At 40.1% G+C, this 20,734-nt stretch overlaps 1 protein-coding gene across 3 annotated transcripts in view; it reads left to right on the top strand.

The window, feature by feature from the left end:
- The window catches only part of DCAF5 (DDB1 and CUL4 associated factor 5), a 75,649-nt gene that overhangs the window by 43,810 nt on the left and 11,105 nt on the right, over positions 1–20,734 (top strand). For all 3 annotated transcript variants that reach the window (XM_026095786.2, XM_064512505.1, XM_064512504.1), the window contains exon 7: positions 11,709–11,775. In XM_026095786.2, the coding sequence (XP_025951571.1) occupies positions 11,709–11,775 (67 nt within the window). The remainder of the gene's footprint in view (positions 1–11,708; positions 11,776–20,734) is intronic.

Below are 20,734 nucleotides of genomic sequence, written 5' to 3'. Positions count from 1 at the left end.
CTGCATGTTAAACTGATTCAGTCATTTCTCTCTTTTAAGCTATCTTAAGTAGTTAGTTTTTAATGCTTCGTACAGGGCCTAGTAATTTTTTTTTAAATTGCAGGCAGTATTCAAAAAGTATTATGTATTGTCTGCACATTTAGTTCATCTGATAAAGTTGCATTTAGATTCTGTGTTTTAACCCCTAAGAAGAAAAGGCATGTCCCTAACTCATCAGTGCTTAGAGTGCAGTTGCATTGAAAAAAAAAAAAAAAGTGAACTGCTGAAAGGAGGAGGCCTTTCTTGTCCAGCAGAGGCATACAAGATGCAAGATATTTCATTGAGCTGATTCAACTTCCTAACCTGGAAATTTCTTTTTCAGGATTAATGACTTAAATTGACTCAGAGGTGTCTGGCAAGTGTTTGACTGTGATGTAAGGAAGGAATCGGAGGGTGGGTGAGAAATCTCCTTTCAGAGCTGTGAGATTCAGCTGCTCACAGAACTACAGCCTTTGTTAATCTTTCCCTGAAGTTTGGACATGGAAAGCAGTTTACTCATGGGAGGTTTTCCTGTGAATCATGACCATCAAGGTTTAAAAACCTTCAACTTTTAGTTTGAAGTACTCAGTATCTGCCTCCAGAATTTCACTGTGACACAGTGATGAAAATCTACAGAGAATGTAAATAACCTCATGTTCAAAATAGAGCTTTCAGATTGTAGTATGACAAAAATGAGCATATCCCTAACAGCAAGCACACAACTTAGAAGTTCTCTTAGAGTTTACCCTTCTGCTTTAAGAGATTCAATACTTAAGTTCCCATAATGGTCAGGTGTGTTATTTTGCTGTGACAACTGGGGTGGGTGTGCGTGTGTGTTCAGCTTTAAGTTCAACTAATACGATTTCTTTGCATGAATTAAACACAGGCTACTAGCTGGAGGGGAATTTGGTTGGTTTGCATGTTTAATGGCATTTAGTCCTTCTATACTAGTGTCGTCTTAGTATTCTTTCTTTAGTTGCCCATAGATTCTGACAGCTACTCAAGAGGAGCTGGATCCAAAACTCCTGCCTTTTGTCACTTACGAGGGGAGCCTGCTATAAGTGATCTGCATACCAGCTAGTTGCCTTAAAGCACTTACACTGCAAGTAAATTGAAACCTCCTAACAAAGAGTTCAATACCATTAATGCTTCAGGGAACAAAAACTGTAGTTTCATCTGTTAATCTTGGTGAAATTTTTAATTTTAAGATAATACAAAGTAAAGTGGTTAGACTGTTTCGAGTTCTTGCAGCTATTTGGGGTTTGTGGGTTGTGGCAAGAGCTAAGTGACAGGGATGTTTGCGGATGAAGAGCTTTGCTGCTTTGTGTCCTTGCAAAGAGACAGTTATTTTTCTTCAAGAGCATTATTACCCTTGTCCTTGTGAACTTGATTTGAAAATCAGCAAACAATATATGCAAACACTTTTCCTAGAAGTGCCACAGTGAGACTTTCCTTGTTTCTTACAGCTACAAAAGCCTGACAGAAAATGTTTAATTGGGTGCTTCATTGGTACACATTTATAATTGCCTTTATTTGCTCCTCTCAGAATTCTGCCTTTCGTCTGTGTCATGGATGTAATGACCTCATTCACTTGCCACCAATTTTTCCCTTCTTTGTACGGGAGCTTTGATGTTGGCAGATAAATGAGCTTAGGATTGTAAGCCGTTTGCATTGTCCAGGAGCCCGCTTGAGTCATGCAGCTGTAGGAGGAAGGACAAGACAGGCTAGATGGGTCGAGCATGGCCTCCAGCTACCTACTCCCTCAGTTTGCTGTAGAGGTTTAAGTGAGGGCACAATCTATCCATCTTTCTGATACAGACATCCAGGCCCCAATTCTCAAACACAGTTTATTTATGCATCTAACTCTCACTGATTTTTTTTACCCTGGTGTGCACATTTATTTGCTTAAATGCAAACTACAAAATGTGTGCATGAGGATACACAGGAGTTTCTGTTCTCTTTCATCTGCATTAGAATTTGGGAAATGTTGTTTCAAAGACTAGGGTTTTTTAGTTACTGATGGACTGTACAGACTAGTATGGAAATTATCTTCTTGGGCCTGAGGGCAGGGGGAGTATTAAAGGAGTTTAGTTGTCTAAATTCCTTTTTAAACATGTGAGCCTCGGGGATCATGACGATGGGCAGCAGGAAAAAAAAAAATCCCCCAAAACTAAAATAGACCAAAAGCTTTCTTGCTCAAGAATTCTTGTCTGTGTCACAACGGTGAGTGCTATCAGCTTGTTCTCTTTTTTTACTGTGTAGATAATTTGAAGCTCTAATGCTTGTTAGCTGTAAAATTGACTGGTTATTGCCTGCTTTAAAAAAAGCAGGGGTGGGGAGAAGTAACTTGTACCCTGTGAATCAAACAAAAAGTGTCTTGACTCTGGCATGCCCTCAGACATTACATCACCGCTCAGCCTTTTCTGTTGACATTACAGTGCTATAGGAGAGTTTCAGGAATGCACCACTCACAGTACTGCAGGCTGCTCCAACTCCCTATAAAGTTACAGCCTTTGCTATGTTGAAGTCCATGTGCTAAACAGTCCTGGTTAGGGACAACACAGCTTTTTAGCAGGACAGAATTATTACATAAATGTAACCAGAACAGGATTAGTTTAATAGCTGCCAGAGGTGTTATATGGTTGTGCACTGCTTTCATGCAGAAATACAACTCTTTTTGTGTTCTCTTTTTTGTCATCTAATTTAAGGGCTGTTTGTCTCAGGAAACAGTACTTATCAATGTCTAACTTTAAAAAGAAGAAAGGGAAGTCTTCCTTTCTACGGAGTACATTGCGTGTTTCCTATGCCACAGAAGACTCTTCATGAATAGTAGTTTACTGCAGTCAGTATTTCTTAAAATGTTAAAAGGGCTTGGTGTGCAAATATTTTTGTCATGCTTGGCTAAAAAATAGCCAAAAAGTAGCGTCTTGCTATGTCTTAAATTGGGTTCTTCCAAGACTTATTGATGAGGTAGGGTTTTGTTTCTTACTCTCTCTAAAAGACAGTTTAAATCCCAGCTATATGCATAACTATATATAAAATACATAAGTGAGTACTTTATCGGGCTATAAAATTAGTAAGTTTGGGGGGTTTCTTAATTTCTTTCTTCCCTGTGACTTTTGGTAATTGACATTGGGAAGGTCATACTGAAAACAACTCTTCAGAGTCTGGGTCTTGCCAGAAGAGGCTGGGAGCTTCCTTTAACCCTTCTGATCTTGTTCACCTCTTCCCCTGTTCCCCAGGGCATCCTGCCAGCCCCGTTTCCTGTCTCCCTTCTCTGAATTCCTAGGAAGCCTTGGTGGAGGGTTTTAGACCTTTGGCTAGTAACATGTTAACCCCAAAGGATCCATGCTGAAGTTAAATTCTGTGGAAAGGAGCCCTGGACACTGAGGAGGACTTTCTGAGGTTTGCAGGCTTTGCAATCCTTGTACACGCATCATAGCAGATCCGCAGTTTAGTAGTATCTCTTGCTGGATTGGCGAGAGGGAAAGGGAGGACGAGTGAGCAGCACTGCACTGTTAAAAATGACAAGGACTGTCAATGAGTGCTGCACAGACAATGCTTCCTCTTGAGTTGTTAAAACTAGGCCTTTTCTTGATAGTGAGAAGAAGGCTCTGAAGTCTGGATGTTCTTAACCAACAAAATATTTTATTTAGTGTGCATTTGAAAAAGTAACAAATGGCTGAAGAAAGCCAAAGAAAACAATTAGGGTGCACGGAGTTTCAGCCATGTACAGAAGAGTCCCCTTCATACACTTGGAGAAACTTGTTGCTTTCTTTGGAACATAACAGAAATATTTTCCCTGCCACAGAAATCTACAATAATGATTTCTAAGTTACTTTTGTTCATGATTAAAAATTACTGTTATGGCCTTTCTGCATAGCAAAAAGGCAGCTGTAAAAATGTCAATGGATTGTTTCTGATGATGCTTTTGTAAACATTTAAAATTGCCCCACGCATACTTGGTTGCTTATAAGATTAGGGCTTTAGGGAGTGAGAATAAACATGTTCGGCGTTTGAATTTTAAGCACTAGAAACAATCTGTGTTTTCCGGTCTGTTAGGTCGTAGCTTTTCTTTTTCCAGTCACTGTAGTTCATGAGATAGGCATGCTTCTTGCTGAGGAACAACATTACTGTTGGAAAAAGCCTTTGGGGATACCTGCTTGATTCTCAGGCCAAGAGGGAAATCTTTTAAGTTCCATTTCTGCTACGATTTGAACCCTCTTGAAAAACAAGATGCCCTGGTTAGTATGAAAAAAAGCAACTGTTCTTAAAGTAAATGTGTTTCCCAATACCACAGTGCTACCACAGAGCCCTAGTTGTAGATTAGTCTTTCATTTAGTCTTTCATTGTGTTAGATGCTGCACAAAAGATGTGGATCAAGCCCCTGGATTACTCACTAAGCAGAAAATGAGAGAATATACAGATATTATTTCTGGTTGATAAGTGGGAGCATACATACCAAGGTGGGAGCATACCCACCAAGGAGGTCAGCAGATGATCATTAGAGCAGGTTAACAGGCTTTCCAAACTGATTGCAGCAGCAACTCTGTACTGAGTACCTAGATTCATCAGCATGCAAAGAACCAGGCAGAGAGATCAGGCCTTACAAAGAGATGGAAATGCTTGGTCTATCAGCTGTTGTTGATTTCTCAATCTGTTGATTTATTGATCCCTTAAAGAAAGGGAAGAACTGCATGTCTACTCTATAGGAGGTTTTTTTCTTCCTCTGGAATGGCCCATTCCAAAGAAACTGTTTTATCTGGCCGATTTTCATCTGTTTGTTTCATGTTGCTTTTTGAATAGGAAAAGGCCTTTTCTTCTTTCATAGACTTGTCCTTATTCTTGTTTCTGCCCTGGTCAGTGGGTACTCTAACAATAAAAAGAAGATTTGAAAACAAATCTGTGGGTATTTTACCTGCAGGAAAATGCAGACTTAACACTGAATTCCTGGTCAAATTGTAAGTATCAGTCATGTTAAAAAACAAAACAAAACGAAACTACAGTCAGGTAGTTCCAAGAGCAGTAGAGCATTGGGGTTTTGTTTGTTTCAAGGATGAGTTCCCATCTGGGTTTCCTGATGCTTAGTAAGGAGCGTTATGGTTATGGTATCTCTCAGCAGTTGCTTACAGGGTGTCTCTCTTCCCTCTGTGGCTGCCTGTTTGTAAAAACACTCCTAGGAACCTAATAATTCTGGAACCCTCAGGTTCTCCATCAAATTTGAAATTGGCCATTAGGCTCAAAAGTTCTTAGAGACCTAGAGGTGCCACACGTAACAAAACAGCAGAAACTCTACTGCCTTAGGAAATTTCCCCTTGGGGAAAATACGTAGTTCTATGTTCTTGATGTGAATGGATTCCTTCTCCAGAATAATGATCACTGTCAATTTTAATATGTATTGGACAGATACTGTTTTTCAGACTTCAGTGATGCTTCAGGCCAAACTGTGACTTCTGTGCATATCCTATGACAGAGAGGAAGTGCAGTTAGACTTCTGCCTAGCACACTACAACCATCCAGGTGCTCGTTTGTTGTTTTAGGAAAACAAGCAAAAGCCTACGCCCAGCCCATGAGCTATGTTATGTTACAGGCAATATATGGAGGATGTACATCCTGCCTCTCACAGGAGCTGTGTAAAGCACCAGCAGAACCATTGCGATATTGGGTGTTTCTGTGCTTCTTTCTCCAGTGTGTGGATATTGGATTACTTCAAGAAGCTAAGGGGCATCTCTTTGAAAGCATGAGAAAAATCCTGTCTGGCCTGATCTTTCCTGCCCCGAGCTTCCTTTGCCCATCTAAGGAATGGACAGGCATGCTTGAGTGAGTGGGAATCGAGATTTAAGTATAGTTGCTTTCAGAGCTTACTTGTTAGTAGAGCTGTAGTCAGCAGCATGGAATTTGACAGTCTAACTTCTTACTGTCTTTAGGATGAGTACCCATATTTTAGGCATCTGTAGACATGTTCATGGCTTCTTCACTTTGGCATTTTCCTGCTGGTAACTTAGCAGTAGGGACTTTTTTTATATGGTTATCATTTCTGTACCCATGGTCTTATTCATCCCTATGTAATCATATGGTGATGATGTGTTTTGCTTTGTGTTTTTAAGACAAGTGCTTCTACACTGTTCTTATTCTCCTCTACGTTAGTAGGGCCATTCTAAAGACTGGTTAATATTTTTGGAAAAGATGGTCTATGCCATCTGGTTCCTCGTCTAGGGCCACAGATGTAAAGATATCTCTGAGCCAGGTCATAAATCACTTCTACCCATAGGGAAAAAAGAAATGTATATGTTGTAAATTATAAAATAAGGTTTGACTTGGATTTAATTTTATTTAAATACTCCATATTCAGTAGCACCTGAGGAGATGTAGCCAGTGGGATTCTGAAAGCTTTCAAGCCAGTAATGGTAGGAAGAAAAATAAATTCCCAAGAGTGGTAGTATTGCAAAATGCAATGCTAATGCTACTGTGAAAAGACTGTAGCAGCAACAGATTAGATCTCCACTTATTTATATCAACTGCTCTAATTTCCTTGGGGAGACGGAAAATAAGAAGAGTTCCAGTGGAATGAGTGGGGAGTGCTAGTCCGGAGTGAGTCTGCCAGATTCCTGACGATTGTTCATTCTGAGCGTTTCATGCGTACTTGGAGCTCAGACGGAATCTGTGCTTTCTCCAGCAGCAGGCTCTAGCCACGCCTGAGAGTTTTCTTCCTTCTAAGGCAAACTTCTGAATCAGCAGCTTGTAGTCATCTGGACGCCCTTTCCTGTCATTGTTGCTAACAGCTAGATGAAGAGGCTGATTCTTCCCTTCTAAATAAATATATATATATAAATTATTAGCAACTGCTTTTCTGTCTAATTTCATGTTCATGTGAATATTCTGAATGTTGATTTCTGAGGTCCTGATCAGATACAGCAGCAAAAATGCAGACAATGAAACAGATGTTTTTAATATTGGTCTCTCCTCCCAGACATCTGAGCATCCGAACTCTTCACTCAGTGTCTGGTCTGATTCAGAACTCACCACTGCACTGGTTCGCTAGGTTGTGTTCTGTTTAGGGTTTGCCTTTTGGGAGTGGGGGCAGGTGGGGGGACAGTGCATGCTGTCTTAGCCGTTTACTTTTCTTTGTGTAACCACATGTTTTTGCCTCTCACTTGCCCCCATGATCATCTGGGCTTTTAAATGGATTGGTAGAAGGTGCTCTGCTAGGAATTAGTCTTTGCACATCTGCTGAAGACCAAAGATCCTTGGCCACAACTGAAGTGGAGACTAAGCATATGCAATGACCTTTCATCTGCCCCTCCTCCGTTTTCTTCCCTTTCTGTTCCCTCCCTTTGTTAAAGTTTACTCTGTTCCCTCAGGATTTCAGCCTTGATAGCTAAAGCTTGGTGCACTTCACAGCAATTGTTCCTTTCTATTCTTTAGAAGTATGGACTTATTTTTGCATTTCTTCACCCTTATCCTCCAGCTCTCAACTGGGTTGGCAGGCTATTGGCTTGTCGTCATATTAATAATGAATACGTTAAAAAAAAAACCAAAAAAACTTTTTTCACGAAATGATCATGTAAATGTCAATCGTGTAAATGTCCTGATAAGGTCAGTCCAGCTGTGCTCTTCATTAGCCTTGGTTCCCATCATCTTGTGCAGACAGTGCTAATTGGAATTTTGTCTATTTTTTAAATGTCAAGGAACACAAGAGTTGCTGGCTGCGGCAGCTTGGTTGTCCACTCTTGAAGCTTCAGCTGATACATTTAAGTATCTGCATTCATGAATTTGTGCTTCTAGCTGTCTCTTCGTCTCCAGCCAAAAAGCTGCACTCTGCTGTTCAGACCCCTATCAACTCATCTTACAGAATAGGACAAAAAGAACACATTTGGGAATTTAATTCTATATTGTGAGAACAGCAGGAGAACAATTAGCCCAGAGATAGCCTAACAGGTCAGGGAAGTGAAAAACAATGCTGGCTGCTATAATGGGTGCAGCAGAATGGCAGAGATACCAAATAGTTGGATATTCTATGGAACGTGGTATATTTTTAATAATCACTGGTGGAGCTAACTATTGAAATATAAATTTGAATTTACATAAGCTCACGACTCATAGCCCATTGTTTAGAACATCAGGCCTGTGTAGATAACTTCCTCGGTTAATGCTTTTGGCATTTTTGATGGCAGTCTCAATTGCAAGATTAGACCCACAACTTCCTCTTCAGAACGACAGCTGAGATCCCGAGTTGAGCTTTGTTCTGTGACGAGACATAAATTGCAAAGCAAACACTTTGTTCATTCTTACTCATTGCCTCTTAACTCACTCCAGACCACTATGGCCAAATTTATTTGGCTGGTGCAAATGTCGTTGTAGGCAAGAGGAGGGTAGCGAGGTACTTTTTCAGCGCTTTTAGGTAGGTAGGAACTACTTTAAGTTACTCTTCCAATTTCTTGCCATCAAGCTACTTTAAATAGACTCCCAAAATTGCAGGCAGCTGACTTTATGCAGCTGCATGTGCTGAACCACTGCTTATGCCTCTGCATATGTGGCCAAAGTTTGTTTTCCCATTACAGTTTTCATGAAGCCATGATGTGTGATATACTCTAAAGGTTTCAGCTGTATGTGTGTGGGGGGTTGTGACCCTTTCTCTCCCTGTGCACCTCCTTCCCACCCCTCAAAAGCACTCCACCAAGCCAGTTCTTTCATGTCTGTCTGTCTGTCTGTCTGTCTCTCTCTCTCTCTCTCTCTCTTCCCCCCCCCCCTTATCTATTTATTTATTAACTTTGGTAACCATAGAAAAAATTCAGTCAGAAGAGACCTGTGGAGGTCATTTGTCCTGACCTCCTACTCAGAGCAGCACATCTTCAAAGTTGGATCAGGTTGCTCAGGGAATTTCAGTCCAGTTAAATTTTGGATTTTCGAGGGTGGAGATGCCTGCCCATCTCTGGGCACCCATTGCAGTGCTTGTTACACTCACCATGAACATTTTCTGCCTTTATGCTCAGCTGGAATTTCCCTTCCTTGGACTCGTGACTGTTGCTGCTTGACCATTCACTGCACGCCTCTGAGGAGAGTGTCTCTGACTTCTCGGTATTCCTTTAGGCAGCAGAAGGCTACAAATAGGGTCCTCTCTGCCCCTTCGCTTTCTGTTCTCCAGGCTAAATAAAGCCGGTTCCCTTAGCCTTTCCTCACAGGTCATGTGCTTCAGCCTTAGGGGTCCTCCTCCTCCAGGCTCTGTCCAATTTATCAGTGTTTCTCTTTTGTTGGAGCGCCCCAAACTGGGCACGGTACTCCGGCTTTGGCCTTGCAAGTGCCAGGTAGAGGGGAATAATCACTTGCCTTGACCTTCTGCTTACGTTCTTGCTAACGCAGTCTGATCATGGTTATTCTGCATTGCTGCAAGACTGAGTATACTCAGTAGCTGTTGCAGGTTCATGTTCAGTGGGCAGCAATATGCCAGATTTCCCAGACAACTCGCCACAGAGTCTTGTAGGATGTACAGTTTGTTCATGTGCAAATCAGTTTTGTAGCAATCCGAAGACTCTCACAGACATTTACTTCCCTGCACAGATGTAATTTCTTTTTTTTTCCCCCCAGTGGTGTATGTGTAGATCTGGTGCAAGGTACCTCAAACCTGTCACTTCTGCACCTATCATTGGTAGATTTGCTTGATTTATTATGTCAAGTGGTAAATTTTTCTGTTATCAAAGGGTTGTTAGAACTTGTTTGTTTTAAAAAGTGAATTATGGCCATAAATTGAAGATGCTGAGCTTCTTAGCTGTTTTAGAAGTCTTCACTTTTCCCATATGTCTTAGACAAACCAGTTTCTGCTTCAACTAAACACTTTGGTAATAAATGCCAATAATTGGCAACATTTTTATAAGTTTAAACAAGACATTTTTTCCAAGCAACATTTTCTTGTACAGCAAAACATGTTAGTTTTCTTTCTGGTTGCTGGGAGCTGCCTGTATGAGCCCTAATTTGTGTTGATTTGGCACAGACATTGAACCTGCTGTGGGCTAACATTTATAAGCAGTCAGATGAAAGGGAAGCACATATTCCTGGCAGCAACAGGTCAGTTTAGCAGAGGTAAGCTGCCTAAGTGCAAACATGTTAGTTTGCAGAAATTGCTTTCTGACTTGGAAAGGAACGGTCTATGAGTGACACAGAACTAGTGTGCACAACTTTTTAAAGGAACTTGGGTTTGATCTGTGCTTCTTACCTGTCAGTAAATGAGCAGAATTGAATTCATAAATGCTTACTCACATCATACATCCTTAAAAATGAGATCTACACAGAGAAAAGAATGGGTGGATTGTGATAGTGGGGGACCAGGGAAGGGATTTTAGGAGTTGGTTATTGCATTTTTATGGCTGGAAACGTGCAAACCATGTAAGAATGTAATTAGCATTGTGAACAGACTATATGCAAATTTCTAGCAGCTTTCTCCATGTTAGTATATATCTTGTTTGTTTGTTTGTTTTCTCAGTTCTGTGTTATTCCAGGACTTGTGTCTTCACTGCTTGATCTTACTTTGCCTGATGAGTTAAAGTATCTCTGGAGAATGAAAGACAGAAACTTGGTAAATTTGAGCCAGACAAAACAGAATTTATCTCCTTCCAAAGGTTAAAAAAAAGGACAAACTTACTTCATTTCTTTTTATCCTCCCTTCTCTCTACCCTACTAAGAAAAAACCAAAATACTCTTTGACTACATTGATCAGGCAAAAGCATCAAGTCAGTTGAGGACTGTAGATTTACCCTTTACACCAGTATACCTGGAATTGGAATCTGCTTTTGGTTCCACTACATGTCATCTCATCTCTAATTTGGGTGAGAAAGAAATGACGTGGAGTACAATTTGTTGGAGAAGAGAGATTTGGAGACAAGGCACAGTTTGTGTCCTTTGGTAACTGAACAGTGTAAACTTTTTACGTTGTCAAATGTCCCCTGTCATTCCAGTGCATGTTTGCAATATATTAAGTAGGGCTACTTCAAATTGTGTATTGCCTAAACTGTTGTACAGCAAAGAGCTTGTTTATCCTTCATACACTGTTGGAAAAGGGCAGCTCTCCATCTTTCCAGAGTAACCATAAGCAGGAAGAAAATGAACAGTGTGATAAACTGGTGTTTGGAACAGTTCCTGAGATTTGCTGGCAGAGCATGTTTAGCTTTTGTTTTGTTCAAGATTAGGCTTTAAGAGTGACTGACTTTTAATGGTCTTCAGTAGACTGCTATGAGCTGTAGATGATGTACTTGTGTGTAAGGGATGTGCCAGCTCCCTCATTAGCTATGTGTTTTAAGAAGTTTCCCTTGGTAATTCAGGAGGAGAGAAAAAGGCCAAGGGACTTTGACATTCAAAAAAGACCAGAGTTCCTGGCAGTTAGATTTGAGAGTTGAATCTGGACTCATAAGCATTAAAGCCAGCTATAACCTGTAGCCTTATTTAGCAAACAATACATACACTATAGGCAGTAGACATTAGCTACGTGAAACACACTTTTGAACTCTGGTCATCTTACATGCATGCAACATATTTTGGTGGCACCTTGTCCTTATTTGAGGATAAGTTGATCAGTGAGGTGCACATAGAGTTGAATTATCTTGTTTTTCTTTTTTGTTTGGAGGAATTAGATCAACAATAAAACAACATAATTCAGGTGATACCTTGTGGTAACCTGGTTTTATTTTTATTTCCAACAGTACATCCTTTCGGGCTCTGATGACTTCAACTTGTATATGTGGAGAATTCCTCCAGATCCAGAAGCAGGTAAGTTTGTTTGTTTTTTTCAATTTGGAGTCTGAAAAATACTAGTTTGTGTGTAGTTTTTAAAGAAATTGCTGTGCTCCCTCAGTGTTCTGATGAAAGCTGGATGGGGAGAGTTTACAAATGCCTAATCCAGTCTCTGGATAGCAATGAAGAAAGCCTTTTAAATTTTTCGTTGTAGTGACTTTTTCTCCTCATATAACTATCATTTAAAACTTTTACATGAGCTGATAAAGAGAGTTGTGGCTGGAGGCCGGGCTTGTCTTCCCTCCCTACTCTGTATAAGCTCTGCTTCTAGGCTGATCTGAGCTCACTGAAGGACTTAAGATCTATTGCCAAGAAACTTCATTCTGAGATGAAGGTTGCAGCATAAAATGTTGCTGGATTCCCATGCTCTTCCTTGCCACTTCAGTGTAAAGGCTTGCGTTTTACAGTACAGCCCTCTTCCTTTCCTCCTGTCCCCAAACCCTCCCAGACAGAGCAGCTATGCTCTCGCACTTCCTGAGCCATATCAGCTGGTGGAAAGGACCACTTTTGACTCACTTCGCACCCTTCCTCATGCTGGAGCAAAGAAGCTATGCAAGTCATGCTAGCTCAGCTCTGTGGGGAAGCTTAGGGGAAAGGGATTAGAGTAAAGAAAAGCAGCAATGTGATTTATAAGAGTGGAGTTGCAGTTGCCACAATTGGTCAGTGCCTGAATTGATATTCTCTAATACTGCATAGGATTTGCCAATACTGCAACATTTACTGCTATCTCCAGGCCCTGTAACTTCAGCATGTCCCTTTGTTGAAACAGATGACTGCTACTTCAGAAGGGTGTTGAATCTTCATCAAAAGACTTAAGATTTTACGAAAATCTACTACAATTTTGACTAGTAATGATTCTCATAGATTAAACTGTACATTTTAGTGGTATTAAATACAACTGAGGGATCTTCAGTGGTCTCAGGTGCTCTAGCAGTACTGGGAGCAAATTACAAGCTGCATTAAAGGTAAAGTGAAAAGTTCTTGTTTTATTTTGAAAAGCTTTAATCACAATGTGTTGTTATAATCCACAGCTAAGAAGGTGAGGAATTCATAAAAGATTTGGTTAGCTGAAGAATTTTGAGAAAAGTGTCACTCCAATTTTGGTTTCATTATTTAATGAACATTTGATGTTGCACTCCGGAAGCCTTGATATGTCAGTATTTTGGCCTTCTGGGTTTTGTTGTTGTTTTGGGACCAGGGGATTGCAGAGGCTCTCCCCCCACCTTTTCTTTTAATTTGCGTGATTTCATTTGTCATCTGACATTGTTTTACTACTTACAAGTTTTTCTTCTATTTACAACAAAGGCTACATACATTTGAAATAGTTATTTACCTCTAAGATTTTATATGTGGACTGTGGATTTACATTTTATATGTTGCTGTACATCTCTTTTCTCTATTCGTAAGCTATGGACTTGAGCTTTGATGTTTATGTGGTTGCAATGCTCTTGAGAACTAAGATCTGCCGTCCCTCTGTTCAGTTGTGTCTTTGTTCCAGGCAGCTGCAGATGCTCAACGTTTATCTGGGACCTTTGCACGAAGAGTGATAAATAGAATTACCATAAAACAATGTCCTATGCGTTTTGGTCAGCTTTCTTTTGTTTCTGTCTCTTGTAACTTGAGGAAGCTTGTCAGTAACTTGCAACATTGCTGTTACAAAATTACTTACTTAATGTCAATTGCCATCATTAGTTGCTTAATGGGATCAGAAGATCTTGAAGTAGGAACGGTTTATGTCTTAGTCTTTTGTAACTTGAGCAGTTCCCTTACTGAAAAATCTTAGCAAAACTCATGAGCTTTGCTCTGCTACAGTACTGTTTTGGCTTCTGAGTCAAATAACTCATCAGCCATCCAAATCATCTGTGATAGGTTTACTGAAACTGCTCTTCTTCATTCAGCCCTTCTTTCCCCTAGAAGGGATGGGCTTGTTTTGAATGTGATGAAACATCCTGTTTTAAATCTGATCCTGTGGTTCAGAACAATTGTTTGGCTAGACAGTTTGCTATGCTTCATTCGTGGAGAAAGACTCTTGCTGGAGGGATATGGAGACCTTTGAAACCTCTTGCTTTTATGGAAAACTCCTTATTCTCATGTTCTCACTAAAAATTAGAGTGTCTTTGGGTCTGTGATCTGAAGGGGTGGAATGTGGTCTTTCATTTAAATATTGTACAAACTAAAGTTAGACAGGATGATGTAATGTCCTGTACTGTTGGTATTTTAAATAAAAATATGACTCTAGCTGATTTCTGTCTTTCTGGTTGAACTGAAACATTGTGTTGCTATAAATATTTGTGGTACAGCTCCCCTAAATTATATTAGCAATTTTTAAGTAGCAATTTTTTTTGCAAGCATGAAGCTCTTTTACAGAACTGCATCCTTAAGGACAACTGCAAATGCATTTCATGTAGGAGGAATATAGTTACTTCTGTTGATTTTTTTTTTTTTTTTTTTTTGGCCAGGAAAATGGAACAAATTCTCCTTTTTTGCAAATAATCATAATTTAGAGGTGTCCTCCCAGCAGAATGCATTGAGTCATTCCCCCTCTGCTGGAAACTCCTCTAGTGGTTTTCTTCAGCCCAGTTAGTAGATGAGATTTACTGAGGTGGGGAAAAAGAGAGAAAAAGGTATTTCTTAAGCTTCTTAGGGAGCTATTCTACTGAAGAGTCTTATCGTTTGTCTCCCTCCATAAGTTTAGATTGTCCTAAATAGAGAGGACTTCTTGTGCTGGGTGTGTGTGCGTGTGTGTGAAAACACCTTTTTTCCTTTTCTTGAAGATGGAATAATTTGCTCTTTTTTCCCCTTTTTTCTCCCTCCAAGTACTACCCAATTTTCCATTATTCTTCAGAAGTAATTACCAGTTGATGGTGATTGTTAGCCAGTTTCCTCTTTGAAGCACATATTCCAGTTTTGTTCAGAGGCAGAGTTTCTAGTAAAACTAATGCATTGGTCTGGTAGATGAAAACCAGCTCTGAGTTTTCACAGCTTTCTTTATACTCCAAGTCAAGCTAGAAGTGAGAATAGACAATAAGGCCTATGTGACCTGCCCAGTTGGACCGTTAAATACTGGCTCATGTGCCTATGCTGTTTAAACTTAAATCCTATAAACATGGTTTCTTAGCTAGTAAAGAATCCCAGTTCAAGACAGAACCTGACATGTCTTGTGGAGTAATAGAGGACTTAATAGACCAAATGTTTTGCAAAATGGAGTATACATTCCTCACCCACAACTCTGAATCATCTTTGCAACTCAGAGCTTGTCTCTCTTGCTTTTTAAGTATTGCTCAAAGATGCCATGTAAGGGGCATGAGATTTATTTGTGACGGAGAAGACAGTTGGGGATCCTTCAGTTTAGTTGAGCAGGCTGTTACCAGACTTCTGGAAACTTGAGTAAATCAAAACAGCACATTGCATTTCAAAACCTCTTTTTAATTCTGTCTTTGACTGTAACTGCTGGCCAGAAAGGGCCTGTCATTGTGGTCCAGTTACTAAACTAATTGCATCAATTTTCAGTAGAACTTATGTAATTTTTCTTCCCTTTTTTTCTTTGGCCATTGTAAATGCAGACATTTCTTCTGGCTGAAGAATTGAGCAGCAGATCTTTTCACAAAATTTGAATAGGGTTATCTCACTGAAGACAGCTTGTGGCTTAAGCTCTCTAAGTTCCAGGCTGATAAGTGAAGCTGAATGATAGATGATTAGGTGCTTCTTAATGTCTTTAGTGTTATGTAATGTCTTTAGTTATATATAGTGTATGTATATTATTTACATATATGTTAAATAATATAAGTAAAAACATACACATATATGTATGGAAATAAAAATTTTGGGGGGAGGAGGGAACCAGATACCTCAGGATCGTGCTCTGAAGTGTTTGTTTTTAAAAAACTTAGTTTTCCTGAGGAGTGGTGGCAGGATCTAAGTTGCTTTCTTTTGAGGAGGGTAGTTGGTCTCTTCCTTCAGATCAGTGTTGACCACAGTGTGCTATGGGACAGTTATTGAACGATCATGACAAGTAAGTGGGTGGGACAGTGTAGAAGGGGTTCTTGTATCCAGTGGAATTTCGACTGGTTTGTGTCATTTGAACTTTAATAGCAGAAATGTGTGGGGTGCTGTGGAAATGTCCTGGTTGGATGGCATCTCCCAAAAGGGAACAGTAGTGAGCACTTGGTGTTGCTGTAGCCAAGTGGAAGATTCAGCACCCATGGGTGTTTCTCTCACCAGCCTTAGCATCTTTAATATCTTCTAATAGTACTGGAAAGCAGAAGATAGCACTGAGCACTGGGAAAAGCTGGAGAAACTTTAGTCCCTCCAACCACCCTTCTGATTGCATTTCCCTTTACTGTTTTGAGCATGTTGGCACCTGACAATACAAGCTTATATTATGCCCATTGCTATAAACATACAGGCAGGCAGTTTCCACACATCTAATTTCAAGAAACAGCTCCTGATTGTGTGATAATTTCATATGTTTTATTCCTTTGACATTCAGAAAGCATATTTGTCATTGGTAATTTGCATGGTTCCAGTAACATTGTATATGCCATTGAGAATGATGCAGTTAAAATACCAGAAAAGTCACTTGCTTCAGACCAGAAGAGAAGAGAGCGGAAAGGGTGTGACAGAGTTTTATCTCCATAGTAACTTTGCCATAGCTTTCCTACAGTTGTTTAGCTCTGCCAGTGATAGCAACAGTGGGAGGGTTAGCATAGATAAGGCACAGATAGATAATGCAGGTATTCAGCAGCAACAAAGGAAGGGAGAAAATATATATACAAGAATGGACACTGGCCATTATCCAGGCAAAGCAGATTTTTAGGATATGTTTACCTGAGTGTAAGTGATTTTGTATCATTTGTAATACATACTCGGTTCTCTTCCTACACGTTTACAGTAGATTAGAAGTGCGCATTCATTCGGTTAACCTAACCTGAGAGGTGATAACTTCTTCAGATAGATTCTTTTGGCCTCTTGAGACCTCTGTACAGAGTCTAGTCTTACAGCAGCTTCCATGTTCTTGCTGACAAGTGAGGGGAGATTCATGAGATGATACTAAAAGACAGATAGTACAGGAATCGGATCCATTGGTGCTAAATAAGCTTCCTTTGTAGCATAACTTCTTTCACAGAGGTCGCCTTTCCCTAGGGCTAGGAAGTGATTCACTTTCGATGTTACCTCAGTAGAGGCTTGAAAAGTGTGGAAACACTCTGATTGCCCTAATAAGGAATGCTAAACTGGTTTGCTTATGATGGAGCTTGCTTCAAATGCCCCAAAAGGGAGAAGCAAAACTTTTTGTCAGCCAGTTACTCAGTGTAGCTATTCTTCAGTTGTTTTAATCTGATATCTTTTGACAAGCCTGATAATATTGCTTGCTGTGCATATGCTCAATCATGGAGTTATTGAGTGTGTTTGGTGGATTGATTTTTATCCTTTACAATGCTGGATATATACAGTACTGTGTTTCTTAATGGATGTGTAGACATGACAACATGTAATATACTTTTGTGGCTAAACTGAAGAAGAATCTTGAGACTCTGATACTGATGTCAGCATTGTGTAACATTTGTGGGCTATTCTGGAAAAATAGTTGGCTATTGCAGATGTAGTTAGGGAACAGTTTTGGCTTTTGTCTGGCAAGACTATAGTAAAGCATTTCTTGATGATATCTTGCTCCTGTGGGAGAACTGGGGAGTGGCTTTACCAAAAACTTACAACTTTCTGCATACTCTTTAGAAGTTTTAATCCAAAATTTTCCTTTGGCTCTTGAATTCTGTCCAGAGCTACAAGACCACTCCAGGGCTGGCTCTAGGCATAGGCTAGGCAAAGCAGGTGATTGCCTGCAGGAGCAGGTTGGCTGAGCAGGTGCTGACACCAGCCTCCAGCCCACTGCTCCCTGTGCTTGTGCTAAAGCTCTGCAGGGCCAGGCTGATCCCTTCTGCTGGCCTGGGAGGTTGTGCGTTGGTTAGATGATGGCAAAGGAGGCAATCTGCAGCTGGAATTGGAGCTGCTTTCTGAAGGGGGGGACCCCACCATCCCATTTTTTCTAGCAGTGGCAGAAATACCAAGCCTGGCTCTCCTGGTGCCTGCTCCAAACTCTCTCCTCTTTACTATGCCAGGAGGAGAAAGGATCGTGGCCAGCCCTCATTGCTCACCCCATCTTTGATGTGGCCAAGATCAGTTTTGCCTGTGCTGCTGAGAAACCTGGAATTTGCTCTAGCTGCTGCTGGAGCTGAAATCGGAGACTGCTGATTCAATAAAGGGGATGCAGCAGGACTCTCCTCTCAGTGCAAGAAAGTTTGTGTTTAAATCTAGCTTCTCTAGAGCCAGGTCTTTCAGGAAGGAAGTCATCTGCTGGTATGCATTGCACAAAACAAATATGGGTGTATGAGTGACGAGGAAGAGACCTTTAAGGAGTCTAAGCATCATCTGCTGCCCCAAGGCAGAGGCCTTATATGCTACATATTTTTGTTTGCTTAACTGGTGGAAGAACCAAGGCAATGCTGAAATTCTTCACCATTATTGCTAGTGTTGTGCTGTCCCCTTGCTTTCCAAAGCACGGTCTCCCTTACCTGTGAGTGCCTCATGACATCCTAAGTTTCAAATGCAGGACAAAGGCCTATGGTCTAAACGTGGCCTGGATTATTAGTCATGAAAATTAAATGAATTTTAAATGAGCTTTCTACTGTAGCACCAAGTACTGTAGTCAAATGGTGTGCTGTGGCACACTGGCAGCAGCTGCAAACATCTGGTTCTTCTCAGGAGTTTTCAGCACTTTGAGTAATTCACAAAGCTTGTATGAAGTTATGCATCAGTCTATGGAATGTCTTTCTACCTTATATGAGCAACCAGTGGGACTTCTTTTTCAGAGTCCTAGATAGAAAAGACTTTTTTTAATGAGGTCATTTAATTCCTTTGTTATAGAGCCAGTAGAGGATTACTTCTTACCCCAGTAAGTTCTCTAGCGCTTTGACAGTTTTTAAATGTTTGGAGCAATGCAGCTTCTGTTGCTTTAGAGACTGTCCCACATTCTTATAGGTTTTCTGCATAAGAGTAATTTTCCTAATAATCTATCACTTCTCCCTTCCTCCCCCCTCCAAATAATTCATTCTTTTTTAAACAACGCTGCTACATATTGTGGGTGGGTATTACATATTCTGCATGGGTAGTCAGATTGCTTTGGGTGCAAGTATCTCACTCCCCTTCATTATGTTTTAATAGCCTTTTCTAATGTGTTGGTGTATGCCTTCAAGCATGTTCTCAGTATATGAAATATCAGTCCGTTTGCAGAAATTATTTGCAAACCCGCATAATTAATGTGGATTTCATTGGCATAATATTTAAAACATAAAATAATAAAGCAAGCCAAAGTGTAATCACTTTGGCAATTTACTAGACATCTACTACTTCAAAGCATTGTAATATTACTTCCTTCTGTCTGTATCAAAGCCTGTACATGTGCCCTGTGTTGCCATGGTATTCTTGTCAAACATTGTGTGTGTGTAGAGCAAATGTCTTTTAAAATGTACACTTAAGATTTAGTCTTTTGTAAGGTTTTCATTCCTGCTGGTCAAATATTGTAGTGGGATATTATTTTGAGAATTTTTTGAAACTCTATATTGCTCTTCTTTGGAGCACTTAGTTGTAGAGTGTATAAAAAAGGTATTTTCTTGATTTCACTTTGTGTATCAAATACAAGTGGACCAAAAAAGCATTGACCAGGACAGCTAGAACACTGAACTGCTACTCAGAACTGTCTTTAAGCGTAGCAATTTTTGGGAAGCATTGCAAAACCAGCTAGTGTATTTCCCTTACCTCCCTCCACTACTTAGAGGTTAGAAACCTTTTAAAATCTCCCCAATCAGCTGCTTAAGATTGTTTGTTTGTTTTGGTTTTTGTTTGCCTTCTTTAATAGTAAGCTGTATATAAACTAAGTCGCTGGCTTCTGCATAAGGACTGCTTATATGTATGTGGTAGCTATCCAAGAATATAAAACCTGTCATCCTAAACCAGTTGCAGGAGTTGTCATGCCACTAAACTAAAAAGCAAACAAATAACCTGCCCACTCACCCCCACCACCCAAAAGCAAAATTGGAGTTTTATTGGGATAGCGAAATCATTCTGGCAAAACAATACAAATAAATATTGCAGCTCAAGCGAAGACAGCAAAAAGAAATAGAAATTACTACATATAAAATGTAAGACGGTATCAGCAATTCAAGCAATTGATGGCCAATTTCAGCTTAATGTATAGAAGCACTTTTTAAAATTTTTTTGCCAGCAGGCATGAGCAAGCTCAACTCATACTGTGAAATGGCTAGAAGCTGTGTGGCTGCAGATACACCACTACTGAGCCAGGCCTGCTGAGACCCAGGGAGTTCCAGGCACGTCTGGACACAAGCATCTACCTGGCGTGTAGATACTCACATAATGTATGAGATACCAATTTTGCTGGGCTACTGTAAAGTGAAGGATGGAAGGATAAGGATATAGAAGAAAACTCTGCATTAAGTATAGATTTAGAGGCATCACTTAGCTCATAGAAGTTGACAGGCAGTTGTCCAGAAATGAGATTCTAGGGCAGTCTCTTGTATTTGACATAGAGATTAACAGGGTAGTGCTGGAGCTGATACTTCTTGCTTTAAAAGATTAAAACCTTACATCTGGAAAAAGCTGGCTGTTAAGCTTTGTGATTGCAGTAATCTCCTTCTAGGGGACTTTTTCTGTAATTGGTCAGTTGGCAGTTTTAGGGGGCTTGGTGGGGAAGGTGACCTTTACTCTGAGAGGAATGAAGTGTGCTCTACTACACTGATTTCTCTGGTTTTATGGTTATGAGCTTAAAAGAAACTTTAATTTAAGAATTTTAGTATTAAAGCAGAAATCTTTGGAGTTCCTATATACACTGTCTGAATTTGAATATGGCCATAGTAGAGTTGTTTTG

Source organism: Dromaius novaehollandiae, chromosome 5 (genome assembly GCF_036370855.1).
Source record: "Dromaius novaehollandiae isolate bDroNov1 chromosome 5, bDroNov1.hap1, whole genome shotgun sequence".
Classification (NCBI taxonomy): Eukaryota; Metazoa; Chordata; class Aves; order Casuariiformes; family Dromaiidae; genus Dromaius; species Dromaius novaehollandiae.
The sequence above is the reverse complement of the archived record's forward strand: the minus strand, read 5'-3'. Positions and strand labels throughout refer to the sequence as shown.